At 37.2% G+C, this 25,581-nt stretch overlaps 1 protein-coding gene across 4 annotated transcripts in view; it reads left to right on the top strand.

Moving 5' to 3' along the window:
• The window catches only part of PDE4B (phosphodiesterase 4B), a 540,698-nt gene that overhangs the window by 507,248 nt on the left and 7,869 nt on the right, over positions 1-25,581 (top strand). For all 4 annotated transcript variants that reach the window (XM_081308892.1, XM_081308890.1, XM_081308891.1 and 1 more), the window contains 5 exons: positions 14,977-15,070; positions 20,444-20,622; positions 22,353-22,451; positions 22,727-22,891; positions 24,726-24,825. In XM_081308892.1, coding sequence (XP_081165018.1) covers positions 14,977-15,070; positions 20,444-20,622; positions 22,353-22,451; positions 22,727-22,891; positions 24,726-24,825 — 637 coding nt within the window. The remainder of the gene's footprint in view (positions 1-14,976; positions 15,071-20,443; positions 20,623-22,352; positions 22,452-22,726; positions 22,892-24,725; positions 24,826-25,581) is intronic.

Here is a 25,581-nt window from a genome sequence, read left to right as displayed (position 1 = left end):
CAATTTAAAAATATATCGCTTTACAAACCTAAAACCCTCCAAGCTTAAAGTTTAGCAAGCTTATTAAAATAAAATTCATCTTCGTGGCTCGGTCACTTTTTGTCTTTTATTTTTTTATCTATTAAAAATATAGTGAATTTTGGGGCTGGGGTTGTGGCACAGTGGTAGAGCACATGTGTGGCCTGTGTGAGGCCCTGGGTTCAATCCTCAGCACCATAAATAAATGTCCATTGACAACTAAATAAATTTTAGAATATATATGTAGTGAACTTTGTATTGATTACTAAAAGCTTTACACAGCCATGTTACTTTCTGTCTTTGCTCACAGGACAATGCATAATCTTAGGCCTTAACCAATTATAAAAATAAATTTGGAGTTCAGATACCTAAAGGCACAAAATGATTAGACCAATTTAAACACTTTATATTTAAGACAAGAAGTGTTGGCATCTGATACCTGAAAAGAAAAATTTAAAATAATTATTTTGGAAATAAAACAGTAAGGAAAAAAATGTCACTAAATAAAAATTCCTTTCCAATTCAATCATATTAGCTGTGCAAAAACTTATCAGACAAGACAGAGTAAAGTGTTAAATTGGCAACTATTTAACGTCTTTGGACACTGATGACGGTAACATTTGATAAATCAAACCAACAAAACGATCTAAATATTTTATTTTTATAGAGATTGTTACTAGACAAAATTCATAGAATTCTAAGGCCCGAAGGGAGTCTTAAATATTATCTATTTGAAGTCATTTTTCTGATGAGAAAACTGAGGTATAGATTTTCTCATTAACAAAAAGTAGGGACTAAGAATATAAGGTACTCTTTAGAACTTTGTAAAATATAAAGCACAATCTTGCTGAAAAAGTAATTTTGTTATGTAATGAGTTCTCAGAGTCATAAGCATAATTAGTGGGACCGTGGCAACTAGGATATGGGTCTAAGTCCAACTTGCTGTTGATCTTCAACAAAAGTCTGATCATGCTTGAAGAAGACATTAGACATCCCCTCTTTAGTTTGCACTAATTTTTAACCTTAGTATTCTCCATTTATCTTTCTTGAATAAAAGCTGTGTGTGTCGTAATCGGTTCAAATAAAGAGAATAAATTCAGTTTACTGAAAATTTTATGATCATATATAGCAGGAAATTGTTGGAAGGAGTTACTTTAAATGCCATTGACACTCATTGCTTTTCTTTACTTCTTGCTATTTTAACTTCTTAATTTAAAAAAGTAAAACAAAAATGTAAAACCGAAAAAAAAATCTTACAAAGGCAACCAGAGTTAGAATTTTCATCCTCCATTAAAATGATGCTTATAGATCATTTATTTTCAACTTTTCCAGTTAATATAATAATAGCCTCTCTCTCTTCTGGTAATTAATTTTCATTACTGATATTTAATATCTATATGATATTCAGTTTAAAAACTGTACTGTTAATAACTTACCCAATTTGTAATTAATGTTTTCAGTTTTTCATCATTATAACTTTCTACTATCTCTGGTTATTTTCTTAGTTTAGGTTAGAATCCCACAAATGGAATTAATGGGTTAAAGGCTCTTGATCCCTGTTTGCTTTCTTACTAATCCCATTGCCAGAGTTTTAAGTAGTAAAAATCCTGTGGTTAGTGTAACTTCCTTTAACCTTTTTCCATTTCTTCCTTGCCTCTCTCTGAACTGAAGATGATAAATTGGAGAGTTTTACCTTCTGGTGAGAAAGTAAGCCAAGCCTTAGATTCTTTCCACTACTCAGCAGAGCTGTTAGCTTGGGAAGTTGAAATCAATATGGCAGTTTGACCCTCTCCCTACCTGAGAATGTTCTGCCCAATGCCTGAGTGTGAAGCTGTCACTACTCAACTGATTTCTTGATTATTGAGCCATACTTCCAACATTCTGGTTAGGTTCAGTAGTGTTGTCAACTACATATTGAGAAACAATACCAATGGAATGAATGCCTTGTATGAATTTTAAATATTGATAGCATGAGAAATGGGTATGCTACATAAACCTCACTCACAGCATATATTTAGAGAGATGTTTTTATATATTTATATACAAATATATAACAACAAATCCAAACATTATGCACAACTATGATACACCAGTAAAAAGTATGGGAAAAATGAATGAAATTTTGATACATGCTACAATATGAACGGACCTTGAAACCATTACGCAAAGTAAAACAAACCAGAGACAAAAAGATAAATAAGACATTTTTAAAATGTATTCAGTTAGCTTAAGATGACTTTTAGTTTTTGTTTAGTATTTAGACCTCTGAGTTCATCAGATATTGCAAATATTTTACTATAAAATATGTGCAGATAATGCTCTATTCATCTAATTATTTAAAATGAGGCAATATAGTAGAAAAATGAAGAGAAAATGACTAAGGGAGAATTTTTGGTATGATGTGATTTAGAGAAACTGTTCCCTGCCTAAAAAATTCTTGACATTCTAACTTTGACTCTTTCAGTATCTCCTCATTTGTAATAATTATTTACATTATAAAGTAGGTCAAAGTAAGAAAAAACTTTTCTTAACATATAATGTAAGAAATGAGAAGAAAATTTCTAATTCCTGCGTGAGTAAAAATGTTTGGTGTTTTGTCTATTGGGATAGGATATTTAAAAAGCTTGAACTAAAAAACTAAAATATTTAAAAGGGGATTCCACTGAGGGGTAAACCATTTAAGAGCCAGAGTGATCATGCTGGTATAAGAGAGGTGGAAATAACATGAGTAACGCCTGTTGAATCAAAACGGTGGGCTTCCAATTTCCTCTCTTACCCTTGATGTCAGAACATCTATTAAAAACATGGCTTAAGAATATTAGTAAGAGTTTATCACCACTCGAGAATGAATGTAATTCCATTGCCTAGAAAACTTCCCCTTGCCTCACACATAGCATCAGGCCTACCCCTGGTGTACAAACTTCTTGGGTTTCTTTTTAGACCTCTGCCTACTCTAGCCTTTTTCAGATGTCCATACCATCCTCTTACCAGTTGTATTTGTAAGTGTCACAGTTAACATTTCGGTTGGCTGGAATTTAAGTTGTGTCTGCACCAGACTGCAAACTCTTAGGGCTTGAAATCAGGTTTTGGAATATCTGAGACTCCACTTGGCTTATAGTGTTAGGCTCAAAAGTATCCAGGAGGCCTAGCTCTCTTTCTGTTTAATTGTAAGCAAGGAAGAGAAAAGTAAATGAAAGCTTTTGTCAGTTGGTGGTAATTGATTTGGGGTTTGTTTTATTTAGAAAGATGTGAGCAATTCTACTTGATTTGATCATTTAAGACATTTGTTGATATGGCAACTTTTGATTATTGTTAGTTATTTCCTCTAACCAATTCTAGGACAGAGAATACCCTCACTGATAGGCACAATACTAAAGAGGGAAATGTTTCAGCATTTTCAAAAAACTTAAATTTATGGAACATCTTTAGACTATCCAGTGTGAACTTCCAATATACATTTTTTGTAGTGGTTTTCTTTATTCAGCGCTAGGGATTAAACCCAAGGTCTGCCACTGAGCCACATCTCTAGGCCTTTTTATTGTTTTTGAGACAGTACCTTGCTAAGTTTGCCAAGGCTGGCCTCCAACTAACTTGAAATCCTTCTGCCTCAGCCTCCCAAATAACTCCAATATGCCTTTGCATATCTATTTGATTATGAGAAGCTAGGGACCCTCTGATGGGTCTCTAATGAAATAGTCTCCAACTCTCACTCTGGCGATTCCACTCATATACTATGGTTTAACTGGACAGTTGCTCCCCATTTACCCACCAAGCTGAAGGGGCATAGTGCCCTTCTGGCCTGCAGCCCCCCCCTCCCCACCGCCCATTGTGATTGCTACTCCTGGCTCTAGTCTATAATTGAGACAGATGATTTAGATATGTCTGTGTTTACTGATGCAATGGATATGTTTTTCTTGGCTAGGCAAGTACATTATTTGTGTGCTTGTCAGGGTGAGCTGCCACTGAATTTTTTCCTGCTATGTTTTACATTGAAGACCTGATTTCACAAAGCTTATTTGCATCTTTCTTATCCATTGTATGGAAGCTTCCTTGAGAATGTGTCAAGATTTTTTAGAGTTGTTTGTAAAAAAAAAATTAAAAATTACTATCATTTAATTCCCAAGAATTTGGGGCTTTTATAGGAAGTAATTAAAATAACTTTAATAATAATTAAATTAACTTTTTTAAATAGTTAAAAACTCTTTTACTTATAGTCTTCTTTCATATATTTAAAATCTCAAGATTGTTGTCTAATGTTGGTTTCTATGTCTGGCACATTAAAATTTGCAAACGGAAATATATATATCTTTTCAAGAAAGATTCTTTAGGGCCCCTAATAAAGTGCTAAAATAGGAAAAGTTTGCCAAAATATGAACCCCTGGGCAGAAATGGTCTTTTTTTCAAGTATAGTAAATATTTCTAATTAAAATGAATAAAATATGAGCTTCTTTTCATAAATAAACATTAGTTAAAAGAACTCAGAAAAAAATTTTTTTTTCTGTTTTGAGTACTGCTTTTCAAATCTAATCACATGATCCAAAACTACAATTCCCAGAAAACTCTGCATCGGCCTGAGGGAAATACTGGTAATGGGGCAACAGAGACTTCTAAGGCCCATTTCTTCTTTTAAAGCTTCTTTTCTGTGAAATTTCCCTGTGGTCCCAGGATAGAATATTAAATAAAGAGTCATTCTCTTGAAGTGTATGGCTCTGTCTTATTTCCATGTTGCTAGATGCAAATATAGCACAGTAATGAAACACACCTGGATCCTGCTTCCCCTCTACTCTCACAGGATGCTCCCCCTGAGCAGAATCCTGTCATCCCATTTTCAAATGCAAAACCAAGACTCAAGTGGAAGAATGGATTTGTGCAGAATGGATTTGAGGCTTAGACTGAAATTTCGTTCTCTTTGCTCAGTGATTTAAAAATAAAAACTAAAGGGAAACCCCCAGGGCAATTTATTATATTATATAATTCATTAATAACACACATAATCAATAAAAATTTGGTGCTAGTGGTCAACCAAGGCTCCTTATGATTTTTAGACCTTCTCCACTGTGACCCTCACTCAGCAGCTTGTTGGTATTACAATGCATGGTTTTTGTCCTTGGTTGTAAATATTGGTTTTTTACTCATCACCTCCATTAGATTGTAAGGTTGTGAGGAGCATGTACACCATGTTCATTATTGTACTCTCAGCATTTAGAATAGCTCTAAGTACATGGTAGACTTTGAAATACACATTTTCAATAAGTATCCATTGCATAAGGTTCAGAAACTTAATCTAAGTTGTTCAGAATCCACTAGAAGGTTAGTGGAAAAATGCATTAGAACTCAGAAATCCTGTTTTCTGTTGTGCTACACATAGGTACTTGGCATGTCTAATTCAAGTTTTTCTAATTGTTAGTTTAGCTGAGAAATTTCAATTTAGTTCACAATGACTCCTCAAAGTACCCTGGAAGGGTAACATGTATTAATTAATTGAATGTACTTGGTGTGTGAAATGGAATGGACACTTGGAAGCACATTCCTGAGGCCTTCTCCTAACCTTCCAACCCAGATAACAAATTGCAAATTTTCAGGGACAGATGTTCTTGTGAGTGGGAATGTGAAGCACATCTGTGGTTGTGTGTGTGTGTGTGTGTGTGTGTGTGTGCACGTGTGTGCATGCACATGTGCACTTGCGTTTGGTTGGTTGCTTTGGTTTGGTACTGCTTGATTTACCTTTCTCTTAAAAAGTCTGCATCCTATGGACAAGAATCTGAGCCCTCCAGAGACTGGCAGTAGCTGTCGAACAGTCATTGGGGAGCTTACTCAGGAGCATGTGCTCTGTCTGAATCTTAACCGTTCTCCCTATCTCTTGTGTCTGGAGAAGAGCAGCCTAATCATGTAGCTGTGGTTGGTTATGCTTTTCTTTCCTGGCATATTTCTAAAGTTTCCCTCACCCCAGGTGCCTTTGCAATCAATTCATATCTGTTACTGAATTAATCTGTCAAAATCTGAGCAAAATTTATATTTGATACAGTTATTCATAGGCAATCTGTGGTTATTCATGGCTTTGAGACATATAAGAAAAGTTCTAAAGTCTCTTAATTTGAAGAAATCAGCTACATCAAGGAAGCATGAATGGATGAATTACCAATAGTTGGACCTTTCCAAATAGGCTTTTTTATTTTTTATGGTATGGTATCAACATAAAGCCATTTTGAGTTAAGGTTTTCATTTGACATGCCTTATCTATTTTTCTAGCTATTCTGGTTTACACTCCTTAGTTGAATAATCTTATTGTCAACCAGTGAGTTTGAGCTTCTATGAGTAACTCCTGTGTCACATAATCTGTGTGACACCACACTGCGTCACACCTGCAGCGCTGCATTGTGGGAATCCTGCATTTAATTATATAAACCACTGTCAACAATGAAAAGACTTTAGGTGCCAAAGAGTCAGCTGAAACCTCCACCCAAAGTAAGTCCAAAGTGAGCAAAGTATCAGGAGTTCCGATTCTTTTAAAATCCAGAGGCAAAACATGGCTTCAAGTACAAATCCTGTGGAATGAAGGGCATCCCCAGGGTCTCAATCACCTTACCAACCACTCTACCATTTCTGATCTTCCCATTTTAGAGAAAACTTAAGTGAATCAATCTGATTGAATCGAAGACTTCTCAGACTAAGTTATAGTGTTTAGGAATTTATTTCCAGACTCGGGTGCTGTTATGAAGTTGGGTTTGCTATTGGGTTCTACTCTGTGTTATTAGAGCCCACTAACCAGCACCTGCCTTCATGTCTGAGCTGTGCAGCCAATTCTGAACTGCTCTGTCAGCCTTCCGTGAACCCAACAAACCTGTACATCTTGGGGTGCATTGTTCTTCAAAACATGCCTTCATCTCTTCTAAATTCCAGTAACTATAATAGGAAAAGCAAAATATAGAAAATATATAGGTATCTTTTGTGAATAGGATAAAACTACTTAAGACTGCCTTTTTCATCTTCTATGGTTTAAAAATATATTGGAACCTCCAACTTGTGGCCAGTTCTTCTCTTGCATGAATATAGTCTTTTGATCATGGGTATAGTCTTATGATCTTATGATCAAATTACCAAAACAGATAAGACATATGTTTTGGGGTAAAAAAGATTCAGTATGCGTAGTCCAGGGTTTTCCTTTATTTAATTGGTAAGCCCCAGAGCGGACCTTGAAAATCTCCATAGTACGGGCTGCCCTAGCTCTGAGAAAGTGCTAATCCAGAAGCAGGAAATTCCTAAGGCAACTCTGAAGCCTCCCATTGCCTTTTACCTCAAGAAGTATGTAGGTCACTATCTGAGATCAATATAATTAATATTAAACACACACATCATATAGAGTCATAATTTCAAAAACAAGCTATGGTAGAATTTTATAGCTACAAAAATACTGGAGATTCTAACAAAGCAGGATTTAAAACAATCCCAGATACGTTACCGACTGAAAAGTGGAAATCAGTTCTTAGGAATCATGAGCAATATTTACGAGCCATGATAATAATGTCTATAAACACTTGGGTGGTGGTTTCCTGTTCTTTGCAATGACTTTCAAGGCAAATACCAATGTCCTGAAGCCTAGTCTTGTTTTCTACCGTCATGAGAGGATACTAGGGTCCATTTCTACGATTTCTATTTTTAAAAGACTAGTCTACACTGAAGAGGTTCTGGCTGTAATATGTTTCAGTAGAAAACTTAATCATCTACTTCAGAATCACACTAATACCCCGGGGCCTAAGAATTGACTCAATCTTAGAGTTAAGTATTGGCCATCACAGCTGCCCAGAAAAAGTTACAGAAGCCTTAAATGGAAAAGCAAGAGAAACTAAATAAGTGATCATAATGCCTCAACTTTTGCTGGTTGCTATGGTGACTTTTTCATCTATTGAAAAAAGTCATGTTATATTTAATTCTTAGGCCAGCGCTCAAGATTTGACAATGTATGTGTAATTGAAAAATTTAAAATAAAAGTTAAATTAAAAGGGAGCAGTCAAGAACATAAAATGATACTATAAAGATTCAGGAACAGCGGCAGATCTTCTCAACAGAAGGAGAGGCCTCTGTCAAAAATATCAAGTTTAAAAATTTTAAATTATTTAAAGAAATACAGTACCTCTAACCTTGACATGTTATGAGGACTTGAATGGCTTGGTATCTCTTTATGGGATATTTGAACATGTAATATCTGAAACATTTGTCTATTTCAAAAATTATTATGTGAATTTCAAATTTAACTGGGCGTCCTGAATTTTTATTTGCTAAATCTAGAAACCCTTTCACATATGTGAAAGCATAAATATACTTATATATAAAATATTACAAATATATACAGTTTATAAATATCATATCTAGTATAAAAATGCAATGACTATATCGGTCTTTAGGCATAAATAGTTATAGTGTCTTTTGTCTATTTAATCTCATTACTACAGTGACTTTCAAAGTTAAGGGAATGTTGGGTCGTGAGAAATTCCTATAAACATCCTAATGGGAATTACTGTGGGTCTAGGAAAGGTCATTTTTTAGCATTCTAATAATATGTGTCATATCTTCTCTTGTAAAGATTTCAGAATTCTTAAAAAAAAAAATGGCTAGCAGCAAAGGGAAGGTGGAAGAAATGCCTAAGGATTTTAAGGGCTATTCGCCACTGAATCTCAACTTGGAGAGGAGTTATATTCAAATTCCTTTGAATTTTTCAGTTTTCTGTGTGAGAGCACTTGTGGGTTGTTCCTACTTCACCCTTTGTCACTTGAGCAAATATTGGTCCTCTAACCAACAAATGGAATTGATTGTTTTCGCTTCATCATAAATGCCAATATTTTGTTGCAGATTTATGGTAGAGATATTCATGGTTGTTTTTCATTAAATATTACTACATAACCGCACAGTTTAGCAGAGCAATCATTCGATTCTAATGTGTTTAGGAGAGTTCCTCTGACATGGTGCAGGGATAGTGAGCACCACACACATCTCCAGGTCGCAGGGCCATGCTTTGCTAGGATGGTCCTGGAACTATAGCCTCTAGTTCCCTACATATTAGAAGACAATGGTAGCTCCATTATTCCTTCTTTTCCCTGGTCACCATTTCACCCAATTCCATTTTACTTGCCTCTCAAGTAAGATAAATCTGCTATTAAAGAAAAGGGTCACTGGGTTTCAAATGAATGATAAAGTTCGCAGGGAAAGATAGGAGAGAAGAGATGAGATGCTCATTATCAGATACTCTGAAATGTCGAGAATTGTGGAAATTGTGAGTTTTATAAAGGGCTTTACAGAAAGTCCACTATACCCTTGTTCCGTTTCTTGTATTTTTCTTTTAGAGCCAGATTTTTCAAAGGAAAGTGTAGATGCTAAAGAATGCACGTTCCTTTTTTTGGATTTTCATCTCTTCCTATGGAAGAAGCAATATTTTTAAAAATCAAAAGGGACCTTAAAAATTAGCCATTTTTACAAATAAGGAATAAAAGCCCCCAGAAGTCCATTCATCATGGACAAGATTACACATTTGCTTAATGCAAGAGAAAACAGAGACAAGTTCTGCAATCACAGCTCACTAAAACCATGCCACCAGCTTTGACCTCCTTCTGCCGCCACTAGCATTCTGTAATTTCAGGAGGAATTTTCAGCCACTTTGCTTTCCTGATGCCCAGGAATTCTTACAAAGTTATGACTAACAAAGTATAAAATATGAGTCAAAAATTAGTCCCTAATAAAGTCATTGTGACTTTAATGACTTCGGCAGTTGTTTTCATACAGCAAAAACAGGAAGATCCCACACAATAAGGGGCCTGTCTCACAGTTGGGCTCATGCGTAGACGGCCACCCACAGGAGTTAACTACTGGGACTGTCTTCCTCTCTTTGGCACCTCTTTTTTCCTTCCTGACAATTTTCTCCTACTGACTTCATCAGGAGGTTATCAATGAGAAGAAAGTACCTGCCTTGTCTAGTCTTTCACAGGCTGAAGGGTATTTTTTTTTAATCACTTAGGATTTACCCCTAACAAAGCCAGATTACTCTTAATAGCAGCTCTTCCACATTCTTGATATTAGTTCCCTGCAGTTATCTCTCTCCTGGATTGTTTTATTCTGAGAAACATAAAATCAACAAATTTTAGATTTATGGAGACTTTGAGACCATACCTGTCCACCTTTCCTGTGTGGTTAGTTTAACTAATAACTCATTATCCGGATAGTGTCTCATGTGCCTGTAGACCTTTGCACAAACCTTAAATTAGTCCTTTGAAGAGAAATATAGAAAGCTGATGAAGTGTTCCATCACTTTAGAAGAAACTGGCTCAGAAGAAAACAACCTCCATATGTAGTAATGAAACCAGAGAAAAAATTGAAGCCATGAAACAAAATTTCACTATCAAGTGTGACTGAATTTTAGCTATTGCTATTTAGTGTCTTTTTAAAACAACTTCTATTATTGAAGGAAGCTTTATTTAAAAAAAAAAAAAGAAATCATAGCTGATTTTACAGAGAAGGAATCCTTAGCAAATAATATTAAATTTTTATATAAAAATTAGTACCTTCTACCCTTTATAAAAAAAATAACTAATTTCTTAGCAATGCTTACAAATGTTAGGCATAAACTTTGGTAGGCACTGGAGGAATATGTCTTCTAAGGGTTCATTCACAAACTTTGCTTGTCTGTGTTGAAAATGGGCTTTGGTCATTTACTCTGGGGACAGTATTTCTAGGTAGGCTCTAGCAGGGTTTTTTTTTGTGTGTGAAGGCAGATTCTTAAAGAAAAATAGGATCTGTGTACATATAGTGGAGACACATTTATCTCTGAAATAGTGTGCTCCTGTTTTATGGATTTCTTTACTGAATTTGATAGACTAAATAATGTTCATTCCCTTCTAATCCCGTAATTCCTTGGGGCACGGTTTTACTCAGAAGCTATTTTACCTTCGTATTCAAAACACCTAACTTGATAGACAAGGAAACTCCAAGAGTCTTAGACTGGAAATTTCTGAGATATGATAAATAGCTCTCTTCCTTTGTTGGTGACTTATTCTTACAGATTGAAGCATTTCCTTTTTTTTTTTCTTCTTTGCTATTTTCTCGGTATTGTAGAGGGAGTTTTATTTTCTGGGAAGTATTGTTTGCTGGTAAGTAATGCGTCCAAACTGTAGGAGGCTGCCACAAAATTTATCTTAGAATCATGAAAGCTCAGAGCCGAGAGACTGAGATCCTAAAATCATGCATCTTTCTCATTTCACATCTGAGAGGTGAAGTGGCTTTAAGAGACCAGTAGTGAGAACTGAGAATGAAAGTCAAGGTTCGTTGACCGCATCATGGCCACCTCTCTAGCTCACCAGAAGCAACTCCAAGTTGAGAGTCAGATTCTGAAAGCCTAAACAAACTGAGTTCCTCAAGTGTCTTCCCAGCTTTAACCTCATATATATGTCATACCCATTCCATTCCTTGATGTGTCTGGTCACACAGGCCAGCGCTAATCATACAAATTGGACTCTACCTCGCTACCCTCTGTCCTTAAGGCCACGTTGGCCCTCCTCCTTCCTTCATACACAGCCCAACATAAGTGTGGCACTTCATAAGTGTTTTTTTGATGAGAGCAATGATTGCTTTGGTCACTTGTGGCTGGGCCCTCCCTTATGGAGGAGGAAAACCAACGGTTGTTGCTAAGCAACACTTAAAGGAGTGGGTTGGCTTCTGACACTGAGTGACCTCCTTTTGCGTACTTCATCACGTTGTGTTTTATGGTTGCTTAAAGATGACTTTGGTTTTTGATGGCATTGCCACACCCTTAGCAAGACTCATAGGAGAATTAATTGGAGTGTGGGAAGAAGGGAGGTAGTATTTGTTCACTACTTCCAAGACTACAGGGACCCCTTCTAAGTATGCAAGAGAAGAGAGAAGCTGGAGATGAGAGTCACCTCCCTGTTCCCACATTGGGACTTATGACAATATAGCCCAACAGGGCCCTATGGCAATGGGAAGTTACTAAAAAAAATGAGGAGAAAAATCTTGCCTCTTCTAACATTTTATGATTTGTTTTCTACCTGCTCCTATCTCCCTGAGCTGAGGGGTCAATATAGCTAATAAAGAACAAGCCCCCTCTTCCACACTGTTAACTGTTGTGGTTAACCAACACACCCTAATATATCCCAGTATTTCTACCTAAATGAAAGCTGATTAAAAGCACGAAAAGAATTTTTGTTGGTTTGTTTGCTTTTTTTCACTGCTATATCTCCACTGCTTTGGCCATTTTGAACATTCAATAAATATTTGTTAAATACTTGGTAAAATGGGATTATTGATTAGTGCAAGCCAGATTGACTCCAACTATTTCAGAGATTCCAAAGAAATAAAATGGAGGATAATTGTTTGTTTCATTTGGCTAAGTCGGGTACAGAAAAAAAAATTAGGGAGGAAATCATCTGCCTCTAAGCTTTTTACAAGATATTTTTACAATGGTCTAAGTAAAGTTTGCTTCTTTGCTAAAATTGAGCAGATCAATCAGAGCATATAAACCTGCTTTTTCTAGGTTCTAAGACTTCCACGCAGAAGTCTTAGAGGACAGAAGATGAGAGGCCATTTGTGACAGACCAGTTGAATCTTTAAAAATAAGTAACTTGGAATTTATGCAATTTACCTGCAGTTCAAAATTTCAGAATTTCAACAAGTAAAATACAGTGGCTGAGATGATTGATTCAGATGAAGCCTGGTTACTGTTACTAACATATTTTCTCATGGGAAAACATATACATATGCAAGCAGGGTTACCCAGAAAGAGGGCGATAGAACCTCTCTGAGGACAACGCATAGTGCAGTAAGTCAGCAGGCAGCCCTACTGATTTGCATTGGCTTCACCTCAAAAGGCCAGGTCTCCTCGGCACAGGCAATGGCATGACCCTGGCTTGGATGCCTGAAGTGAAGCTATTGTCGGAAGCAGGATGCTCATTTGGAAGGGGAATGCCTCTCAGGAAAGAGAGCCAATTGCAAGTTAAGGCTGTTGCCATGGCGCTCGGCTATTCCTTCAACAAGCTGTACAGAGCTCCTGGGAGTCTAGGGCAGAGTAACAGAGGGGAGGGAAGAGAGGAGCCCAGTGGGCCTGGGTGGGGAATCCCACTGCAGTCGGCTCTGCCATTTTTCCTCTTTCTTGTGCAATAATGGTGACAAGGAGAAGGTGGGGTGGGGGGTGGCGGGCTGCAGGGGAGCCTACAGGAAAGGAATGACATTCTCAACATCTCCTAGCTTGTTAAAAGAAAAATTAGTTTAACTCCTAATTATTTCTAACATGAATTAGAAAAGTACAAAATCAGCAAGTCACTCAACCCTGAATAGTTGTTCATCGTTCACTCAGCAAATATCTTATATTTCCTAACACACTCTAAATCCTGGAGGGAAAGGTTAAATGAGTTTAATCCATTTGCTGAATGTGATCTACCATGCATATTAATGAACTGATAGAGTGCAGAAAATTGCAGGCTGCATAAGGAAGTACTTTTCAAAAAAATAAATTAATTCCATTCCCATTCATTTTATTGTGAAAGAAGGCTAAATGCATCAGCACACTGTTGGTGGGCACATAACCCTCCAAAAAGCTAGTTAAAAAAAAAAAAATCTTGTATACTGGAAGCATAGTCTGAAAACAACTACATTCCTGACGTTTTTCAATTAAAAAAAAAAAACCCAGAAAGTGAATTAATCAAATGCACCATCGCTTTGAGACAATTAGAGTGTCTGAGCTTTGTGCCAAGGCTGCATTTTCAAAGGGATCGTCTGCAATGGAAAGAGAGGGTTAAGGAACACCTAGTTGAAATGGGGGAGGGTGGGACTTCAAATTTACTTAAATATTCATGGGGCTTCCTCCATTTTAATCTTCTCCTTTTAAAAAGATGGCTGTGTTTCCCAGTCTGGAGAATTGCTGCCTCCTTGCAGAGTTCAGCAGAGTAGGACTAATCTAGGGTGGAAACCCCCCGCGGCCACCAGGATTCTTCATAACTGATAAGTGTTTCAAACCAGCCAGCTGAATGCATTTGGACAGACTCTTGCTCCTCTGTACAATTCCTGATTTCATTACTCTCTTCTGCCAGGAAATAAGCAGGGAGCATAGGCTTCTAACAAGAACGGAGTGCCGTGATGGGCTTTGTTTGGATTAGGAAATGCCATAAATTTTGGAGGCTTTGTCTTTTCTAAGTTTTGATTATTTTACCACTGGATCTGCAGGGCTTTCCTGATCCTTTCGGGATTGCTCTCTCTCAGAACTGAATTCTTTCAAAGGGATTTGTGGATTGTATCAAGAAGAGCATTCAAAATGCCTGAGGCAAACTATTTGTTATCTGTATCTTGGGGTTATATCAAGGTGGGTTAATTCGATTGTGTTTTGTGTGTGATAGAATGTGAAACCTTTACATTTGTATGTTTTCTGTGAAGTGGAAAACATCCGTAATGATTTGTGTGTTCATTTAACCCACTGGCTTCTGATTGTGAAATTGTATTTAAATATACAGTAATGTATTTTAATCCTGTTCTTACTCAACTTAATATTTAAAGAATGCTTTCGTTTTCCTTTAAACTTTACATCTACTCTCCTTACGCTGAATAGGTTATCAACTCAATTATATTTTAGAGTTAATTGTCCACAAATGTATTTTTAAAAGCGATTTCATTTTTCAAGTAAAAAAAAAAATTTGACCTCTATGGAATTTATTTTCCTGTGTTTGAATATTCAAAAAAAAATCAGTTGTTACTTCTAAAATATCTTAAGAAAACCTTCTTTCCTAAAGTGACGTTGGAATAATTTCAAATTAAGTGGATATTATGTTCTTTAGAATCGGTATCATTTATCTAACAGTATCTGCTAGTCCAGTTTCTTGGTTCCTAGAAAGTAAAGTTGGAAACATTTAAAGTGATAATTTGCTCTTTCTTTAGGTGGTTAATGCATTTTTTCTTCTTTACAAACAGTTCAAAAGAATGCTGAACCGGGAGCTGACACATCTCTCAGAGATGAGCCGATCAGGGAACCAGGTGTCTGAATACATTTCAAATACTTTCTTAGGTAAGATATTAAAAGGGAAAAAAGCTGTCCCATAACTGAACTTTTTCAAGATTAATTTCACAACCCATCAAGGATATTCCATGTGAATTTGGAATGGGGCTAAGTTATAAAAAAAATCCATTTAAAATAAGAACTGAAGCCAATCTTTAAGGGAAAAAAATTAAGCAGGAAAATGATGGGGGAAAATGAGTACAAATGCTTATTAAGTTAATAAATAGAAATGAATACAAATGCTATTAAAGACAGACGTTTATTATGGGCTGACTTATATGACTGTAGGTCCCTCTTATCTACCAGCCCAATTCCATCTCTGCCAAGATCTCTGAAGTAGCACAGAACATGCAATTCCCCAAACCCTAGTGACAACTCCATTAGCTCCTCTGACACAGTATTATTTCCATTCTTCCAATAACTGGGCTTTGAGAAAAAGGTGCTTTTTAAGGGATACGCTGGAAGACTAATTCCATAGTGAGTTTAGAGAACTAGCTTTGGAAGTAATTTGATGACTGCTTTGCTAAGTTATTTCTTAAAAATAAACAGTGGGAAAGAGGAGAATTTTCATATCTCTAAAAGATTTGATTCTTCTCTAAGCAGCATCATTGTCTTCTGATCCTTTACCTATCATTCTCCGTTGTTACATTAACACACGACACTGACCAAAAAGGTTTGTATGAAAGACCCTCAATTACCATCATGCATCTTGTTTGATTATTAGGGATTTCTGATCTCAGGCTTAAAGGCAATTCTGTTGTAAAATGAACCTATTTTGACTTCTTTAATATGGCCTCGAGAATTGGCAAATCTGTACTTCAAAGTGAATGGGTAGCATTTAGATATTTATTCTGTTGACTTTCAATTAGTGTTGAATTATACTTGCTTAAGAAATTCCATTTTCCAGGGAAATGACCCATTGTAACAGCTGACCATCACACTCTCCTTTTTGGAATAGTCACATATAATTAAATCAATGAGCATCTGCCTTGATGCCTATGGATGCACATCTCTTTAGTTCTGTTAATGAAAAGATCAATCCTATTTCTTTAACACCAAAGCAGTTCCTGCTATCAGCAGCAGATCAATCAGCTTTCTCTTTGAGCAGCCTAGTACAAAGCTGGCACATTACTGTGCAGCCAATGGTCTCTGAGCAGGATTAACAAGTGCCTTCTGTTTCTATATGTATCTGCAGCCCTTGGATTTTTTCAGCTGCATTTGCAGCAACCTCTGTCAGAGAACAAAGAGGAAGAATTTTTTATACCTCCTATCTCCCAGAATTGTCTAGGATCTAATTGAAGAGGAAACATGACATATTGAGCCTTTTCTTTCCCCCGCTTTCTCCTGTATTCTTTTGAATACAGGAATCCTCCATTGACCATTTCATAAATCCTATTCTTTGGAACATTCAATTATTTTGCATAAGCTGGGTACTGTTTTAGTTACATTTTACAGGTTATTGACTACAGGAGAGAAGAATAAAATTAATTAAGTGCAATAATTTGTTTTAGTTAAATGTTAAAATGCAATGGCTTATATGTCTTTGCAGAAAAGATTCTCACTATTTTTTTATTTGTTTTAATTAGTTACACATGACAGTACAATGACTTTGACATATCATACATTTGAATCAGATGGGATATAATTTCTCATTTTTCTGAGTATACAGGTTGCAGAATCACATTGGTCATACAGTCACATATATACCCACAGTAATAAGAGACTCTCACTATTAAAGATCCATGAAGTCTGAGCCCTTAATCCTTCAAAACAATCCTCTTCATTCCTAGTCTCTTGGAACATCCATTTACCAAGGATAGCAAGAAGGCCTTACTATACTAATTAATCTCTTTTTAAATCATCATTGGCTATAAAGAGGGAAATTGGATAAGATATAAAGATAAGCCAGGCATGGTGGCACAAGACTTTTATCCCAGCAACTTGGAGGCTGAGGCAGGAGGATCCTAAGTTCAAAGGCAGCCTCAGCAATTTAGGTAGGCCCTAAGCAACTCATCTCTAAATAAAGTATAAAAAAGACTGGGGATGTGGCTCAGTGGTTAAGCACCCCTGGGTTCAATTCCTGATACCAAAAAAGAAAAAGAAAAAGAAAAAAAATATACAGATAAACTTTCAGTCTCAAAACTATATGTCAAGAACAGATAGATGTCTACTTTTTTTTTTCCATACCAAGGATTGAACCTGAACCGTATCCCCATCCCTTATTAGTTTTTATTTTGAGACATGGTTTCACTAAGTCACTTATAGGCACATCCCTTAAGGAACACCAATTTTTGGGCTTCTCATTATTCTGAAAATTAAACAATCAAGAACAAATTGTTGAGGAAAGTTATTGGAATCCCAATCCTTACATGCTCTTAACATTAAGAGGATGGTGTACAGGGGAATACATGTGTGCTAAACCCCAATTAACAGACTAGACAGGTATATTGGAATTCTTAGGAAAATAAAAGAAGAAAAACTATATAAAACAAGATGCCTTGGTTGCTCCATCTGTAAAATGGGAGCACAGGGATAGATGACATTCCATATCCTTTCCAACTCAAACATTCTGTGATTCTCAAATGGACTAAATTTATCTGTTTTACTAAGACATGCTTGGCAACCTGGGTCCTCTGTGATGAAGCCTAGCCTTGCAATTTGACAGTCTTAAAAAATGAACAAACAAAGCCTATTTCCAAACTGCCAGTGCAGAACCTAGAACTCTTAGTCATATCTTTTGAGCATGATAGGTGTTCCCAGGGGACCATGAAGCCTTCTTCATAGACTGCCATGTCTACAAAAGACCTTAATGTCCTCATGGTATAACTTCCTCATTTTATAAGAGAGAAAACTGAGGTCCAGAAGAATGACATAAATCAACCTAGGTCACTTGGCTAATATGTTTCAGAGCCAGAACCAGCACCTAGATTTCTAGACCGAAATACCTACCACTCCTGATAGGAAGTTGGAACACAGAGAAGAAAATGACATGAGTAATATGCACATTGTTTGGGAAAAAAAATGTCTTTAGGAAACAGAATTGTTGCACCTAAAAATGAAATGTTTATTAACAGTTTCTGATACTATAAAAGGCTTTGATCAGAGCATGGCAGTCATCTCTGAGCAAAATGAGATGATTTTAGCAATGTTAAACTTAAAAGCAATATCTCAATAAGCATCATTTAGTGTTAAAATGCATCATCCTGGGAGGAGGGAATTCCCTTAATCTGGGGATCTGTGAAACTTGTGTGGTTTCCATCTAAAAAGATGGTGTCCTAATTACTAGTCCAGATATGTGTTGTAGCTCTTGTATGATGATGGGCTCCAGGTTGCTGGCACAAATAGAAATAGAAGAATATAATTTCATGGGAAAATAAAGCAGGATGTAGATGGAGAGAACATAAATAAAACAAGATTTTTCAATATTACATGACAATTTAATGTTTTTAAAGACAAGAGAAAAAAAAATATCCTTTTGAATTCCTTACTTACTGTCTTGAAGCTAGAACTTAGAATATTCCAGATGTAAAATGCTTCTGGGCTTCAGCAAGCAAAGCATCTCAGATTATGCCATTGAAAGAGATTGGATGATACCATTATTTTGTGTCTGTTTATGTTTGTTTTACAGTGGCCAACCATTCAACCATTTCCCCCACTCTATTCCGAACATTCTGTATATGTAAATTCACTGTGTTTTTTGTGCTTTTTTTTTTTTTTTTTTTGATTCTGTGTCTCAGGCTATTTCCACACTATGCTGGCTAAGCATTTAACAGAGGAAATTCAGAACAGGGAAGCCTATCAGTTGTTCCAATGCTTGCACAGGGAAACTCCCATTAAAGTTGAATTGGCACTCTGTGAATAATGGCCTTCTTCTTTATTGCAATGTTCCAGACACAGCAGTAGTTCAGCTCAATTACTCACTGTTGCAGGGACTCTTTAATTAAACAAAGGGGGAAAGCTGCTAGTCCCACTAGAGATGGTTATTACATCTGCAGAGGTATAGGGGAATTTCAAGCCTCTTAACCAGATGTGAAAAAATGATGGCCAGGAAAGGCACGGGTTATTGTGGCCTCTCATTTTAGAAAAAGTTGTGATTATTAGGCATAAAGTGACAGGAAGAAATATTATTATTCAAAAATAATGTATGGTTTCTATGCCAGAGATTGCATGGCAGGAAAGAGATTTTTAACAGGAACCTCAAGACCTGGGTTCTATGCTCTTAAATAGTTTTATCTGGAACAACGTAATTGCAGAATAAAAAAAATTGTTAAATAAATTGTTCTTTGAGCTTGGTCAAGTTGCTGACTTCATCTGAAAAATAAGAGTGTGTGATTGTCATAGGTTCTTAGATTTGGTTTTGTTTATCCAAGTCATAGGGGAATCTTTTAAAAAATACTGTTTCAATAGAGCTGGGTGGGGCCCGTCAATCTGTATATTTCGAAAGTTTCCTGGGTGCTTCTGATTCTGGATTAAGTTGGAAACCCCTGAACTAATTGAGATGACTAAAATTATTCCCTAAGTAAAAGCTATAGTCTAAGAGCTTGGATCCCCTACAGACCACAGCAGGGTGTGCTGGGAATAGAGAATACCCTGTTCCGGCCTTGTCACCAGGTGGCAAGGTGAAGGTGAAGCTGGTACTGTCTCGCTTTGCTTTGATGAAGTGTCAGCAGGGCCTGTGAGCAGGCAGAGGTCCCTGGGGAAAGCATATGACTGTGCTGTCATCTCTAAGAGTCTAAACGCAGATAGTGTGGATGCCAGCATGCCATCTGGAAGCATGTCATTTTCAAATGGAGAAGCTGTCTTTGTACTAATTTTCACTGTAACAAGCAGAGATAAATGTCCGCCACTTCTGAAAGCTGCATTAACTCTTTCTCGGCCACAGGGTGTCATTTAGTTCAATGAAGTAGTGGTTAAGCAATTTAATCAATTATTGTTTCTGTACCCTCACAGCCATCTCTGTGGCCTGAAAGAGTTAAGATATGTTGTTTTTTCCAGAAGTACTCAGGATACATCTACTGTGAAATAGAATATTTGATGGCTGAAATTTTTAATAGCATAAAATAAAGAACTTTTATAGCAGCTAGACACTTTTTTTTTCAAATGCTGTTACCTCATTGTAACAAAAAAAATTTAAATGAGAACAGAAGAACAGAAGATTATGCTTGGGTTCTTTCCCTGTTTCTTCTTGGACAAGTTAGTTAGTTCCTCTGGGCCTCAGTTCACCTAGCATAAAATGGAGCAACAGACCATATTTTATCCAGTGAGCACATGCTATGAGAGTTCTTTGTTGGAGTCAGAATCCATTACCCACAGTTAGCGTTATTTTGAATATCTCTGGGCATACTCATTGGAACTTAAAACATATTTCTTTGTCTGTTGTAGACAAGCAGAATGATGTGGAGATCCCGTCTCCCACCCAGAAAGACAGAGAGAAGAAAAAGAAGCAGCAGCTCATGACACAGATAAGCGGAGTGAAGAAACTGATGCACAGTTCAAGCTTAAACAATACAAGCATCTCCCGCTTTGGAGTCAACACCGAGAATGAAGATCACTTGGCCAAGGTATGCATGAGCTGGGATTGTGTGCATTTGGCTCTTAACTTTACAACACACAGGGGCCCGTCATCATTTAGAAAATAGTAGGAATCACTTCTACTTTGTTAAACTTTATGATAATGAAACTTATGTCCTACATGACATTTATTTTTAATTTTTTAAATTTTTTTGGCTATACTGGGAATTGAACCTAGGAGTGTTTTACCATTGAGGTACATCCCCAGCCTTTTATCTTTTATTTTGAGACAAGTCTCACTATGTAACCCAGGTGGCCTAGAACTTGAAATCCTGCCTCAGCCTTCTGAGTAGCTGGGATAATAGACAGGTGCCACTGTGCCTGGTCTTTTGTGTTCTCTTTTGTCTATGCTGGGGCACCTGGTTGAAGATCCTTATTCCATACCAAAAGGCTTTTTGTGTTTTTTTTTTTCCCCTCTTTTATCCTGAATTGAATTTAGTAGTGGGAAGAATACAGGGAAAGTCCAAGGGAAAGCCAGTGGGCAGGTCTGAATTATCCCAGAGGATATTTTGGGAACTCTATGCTATGGGGAAAATCTGCACTAATTGACAGGGCTAGAGGAGAAATGAGGAGACAGGGACAGCACTGGCTCCTTTTCCCAAACCCTCAAACTGGAAGAAGGCACAGAAAATATTCATATATCTTTGAGGAGGCAACACAAAATGACTGCTGAGGTCACCTAGCCTGGTGAGAGTGTGAAAGGAGCTCACTCTGGGGAAATGATCATTCAGTGAGACTTGCTGAAAGCTGTCATTAGAGTAAGATTGATTAAACATGGGGCCAAGCCTGTGGGCAGTTATTAAGTCTGGAATAAGTTGTTCCTTAAATCAGATAATCTTGGAATAATCCCACAACACAGATCTGGATGTTGCTTCCTCCAGGTCTATCTGTGGCCTCGGAGCCCTGGAATAAAATTCAAGAACAGCATTCTTTCTGACCTTTTGCATTAAATTGGGGCCTATTTCTGCACATTCTGACAGCTGAGTCTCCCTGACCTGAATTCAGTGATAATAACCAAAGGGTAGAGGAGTTTCCCTGGTGCAGTTTTCTAGCTGTTACTGATGGACCAGTGAGAAGCAAGGGGAGAATCAGAGAAATGGGACCAGAGTGATCTCTATTCACTTTGCAGCTATCTTTAAAAGCAACAATGGCTGAGGAGTGACGCATGGCAGAGTTGGTCAGCAACAAAATTATTACAAATGAAGACACACTGTTTCTTTTCTAAAAAAAAAAATATGCACAAACTTGTCATTATGATAAGGACACCCAGCCTCCTGAGCCATTCCACTCTCAGATTTTCATGCAGCTAGAGCACATGACATAAATGCTCTGAGGACTTAGGTACCCAATGTCCAAGAAAACAATTTTTTAAAAATCTTTAGTTGTATATGGACACAATACCTTTATTTTATTCATTTATTTTTATGTAGTGCCGAGGATCAAACCCAGTGCCTCACCTGTGCTAGGCAAGTGCTCTACCCCTGAGCTATAACACCAGCCCCCCCAAAAAATAAAACTTAAAAATATTTTTTAAAATATTTAAAGCTGGGCATGGTGACTCACTCCTGTAGTTCCAGCTGCATGGGAGGCTGAGGCAGGAGGACTACTTGAGCTCACGAGTTTTGAGACCAGTGTTGCCAACACAGCAAGACCCCTTCATCTCTAAAAGAAAATATTAAAAATTATCCTTATTCCTAAATTTCTCTAATTTGAATTACAGGAGCTGGAAGACCTGAATAAATGGGGCCTTAATATCTTTAATGTGGCTGGATACTCTCACAATCGGCCCCTAACGTGCATCATGTATGCCATATTTCAGGTGAGTAAACAGGAATGAATGTTGGTTATCCAATTGGATATCTCTTTGTGATATTTTTATTCTATCACAGTTTATTTTCGTAATTTGAATTCCTCGTGTGTGTGTGTGTGTGTGTGTGTGGTGTGCACGTGTGTGTGGTGCTGGGGACTAAACCTTGAACCCAGGGCTTGGTGCATGTGAAGCAGGTGCTATACCACTGAGCTCCATCCCCAGCCCCACCTTCCTCCATTTTTGGACATCTGCTTATTCATATTCTAAACCATTTTACCACATAGGAAAGAGACCTCCTAAAGACATTCAAAATTTCATCTGACACATTTGTAACCTACATGATGACTTTAGAGGACCATTACCATTCTGACGTGGCATATCATAACAGCCTGCACGCTGCTGATGTAGCCCAGTCAACCCATGTTCTTCTTTCTACGCCAGCATTAGATGTGAGTAATTATAACCTGTTTTTCATACCTGTTCAACCTCTTTTAAAGATGCCATGCAATATGCAATATATTAACAAAAATAATGTAAGTGGATGACCTCAAATTCTTGAACTGCTTCTTTGTTACATATAGCATCCATCCACTGGATTATTTATAAAAAGGTATTACATCTCTACTTACTTTGCTCTCTACTATCAGAAGAACCCTCCCTTTACATCCTTCCAATTGAAAATTATTTAATTTTCAAACAATTAGCAGGGTCCAAGCTTTGTCTTCATTGTATTCCTGGTAAAGGGATACATTGTATCTCTGTGTCTTGTTTAACATCTGGTTTATCATACATCCTCAACCTGCTTGCACTGATCAGAATTGCCCAACACCATCACAGGCCCTGTGGAGGATCATAGAAATATACTATACAATGCTCTGTATAGTTCCTATTAGGAATAAGCATCTATAGGCTTATTCTTCTAGAAAATTCAGCAAACTGATTCTCTAGGTTGAAGAAAAAGTAACTGAAAATCTCCATCAGAGGAAATCAATAATGTAGAAGCAAGGAGGAACCATGTTCTGTGTAACTTGACAAGATCTGAAGAGATGGCCATGACTCCCTCTCTCACAGATTAACGTTTTCATATTTAACAGTACAATCAGCAATGGCCCAGCCATGCTATCATTGGGCACATGGAAATGGTGGTCAGATACTTCCAAAATGTGCTGGCCCACTGCAGGAAGGGGTTAGCCAAACCCTAACCAGTCACATTTTCAGACTCACTTTAGAAATTAAAGATAGATTAAACTGTCCAGAACTCTGTCACTTGTTTTCATATTTTCTAAGAAAAGGAATCCAAAAAGACTTGGGCAAGTGAGATGGAGCTAAGGGTGTTTGAATCCCCAGAAGGAAAGAAAGAGTATTGTTTTTATGCTCCTATAAATATCATGGAGCAGAACAACACCATTTATAACCCTTGCAGTGTTATTGATAGGATAACTATCATGTGGCAAGAAATTGGCTATGAGTGCCACAAGCTTCTAGAAAAGGAAAGTGTAATATGTCCATGAGTAATAGGATTGGTCTTTGGGGGAGAGGTAGAAGCTGAGCTGGCATTTGAAGGCCTAGAAGATTTAAGTAATCACAGAGGATCAGGAGAGACATTTCTGTCCTACAGTCAGCAACAATATATACCTAATAAATACCAGGTTTAAATCAATGTGCCTGGGTGGGGACAGAGACACTCTCATGACATGACATGAAGTTGTTGAGCAGTCGGCATTAAGTTTCACTTCTTGGTAACATTCTCAGATCTTGCCTGTGGTGGAGATTGAGTGGATAGGAATTAAATGAATGAATTAATGAATATATGACAGCTTGGGACAACACTATAAATTTAGCTTTGAGTGATAATTTATTGCTTATCTTATCGAGTCTGGAATTTAACCTTTTTTCCTCTTAAGTTACTCAGCCTGAATATAAAGAGCAGAGCCAGTCTGACTCGCTTCTTTGACTTGTATGTGCTTGTGTTCCATAAGCACTGTGCTGCCATACCACTGATCCAAGAAACAGACATCAGGTATTCACATGCCATGAGCATGGTGCTAATGACCTTCCAAACCTCAGCCTGCGGGCTTGATGTGGGCGTGAGCTCTGGCCACCGTGCCTTTCATAACAAAGACTAGGCTGATGAACAGATTCTGCATTTAATTAAATTAGCATATTTTATACATCAACAATCCCTTTCCCAACAAGAGTGAAGTGCATTACTTTCAAATGAAATTGAACGAGCAGGACAGGTGAATTGGATATGGCATTAAACACACTCACTTTGCTCCACAGGCCGTCTTCACCGATTTAGAAATCCTGGCTGCCATTTTTGCGGCTGCCATCCACGACGTGGATCACCCTGGAGTCTCCAATCAGTTTCTCATCAACACAAGTGAGTTCACTACTAGAAAAAGGCATTTGAGATAATTGTCTGATTCACTGCATTTCTTCCTCCTCATGTTTTCATTATAGATAATAACAAGGGTGATAAGGAGGTAATCCTTCCATTCCACTCAAATTGGGTCAGGCCTTTCCTGGATACTGTGTCCAGTCTGGCAGCTCATTGATTGGGCTACAGAGAGAACTTGGAGAGGGTCAGAGGGAAGCCCTAAAAAGGACTCAAAGTTTGGGAAATACATTAGGAAAGGAAAGAATAATGTGTAGAATTATCCAGTAAGACTAGAAAAGGCTTGGGGATGCATACAACTTTCAGTATTATGTAGGGCTCTCACACACTACATCATAACATGCTAGGGTCCTTCTCCGCTGGGGAGGCAGAGAAGCTTCAAACAGAAATAAGATTCCCCAAAAAGCAATGGAATGGCCTTTCACAATTCAAGGGAAAGCCATTAAAAGTGCCACACACTCTTTTCCAATTATGCAGATTTGATCATGGATTGATCTGTACCAAGGAAAGTGACCCAGCTATCTTTTGGTTTGGTCTAGCCTTAGGATTCCAAATCATACTCAAAGATTTTGTTATGCTCAAAATGTTCAGTTTCATGCTATTGATGATTTATTCATTCCTTCAGTTAATGCTCTATCTCTCTGTGCTGAAAATTCAGGTACTTTTTCTTCTGAGGATATTATTTATCCCATTACGGTCATGATTAACACCAAGCACTGATAGTTTTATAAAAATACTGTT

This window comes from Spermophilus citellus, assembly GCF_964194105.1.
Source record: "Spermophilus citellus genome assembly, chromosome: 9".
NCBI classification, from domain to species: Eukaryota; Metazoa; Chordata; class Mammalia; order Rodentia; family Sciuridae; genus Spermophilus; species Spermophilus citellus.
Note: the sequence above shows the minus strand (reverse complement) of the source record. Positions and strands in the feature narration are given on the sequence as shown.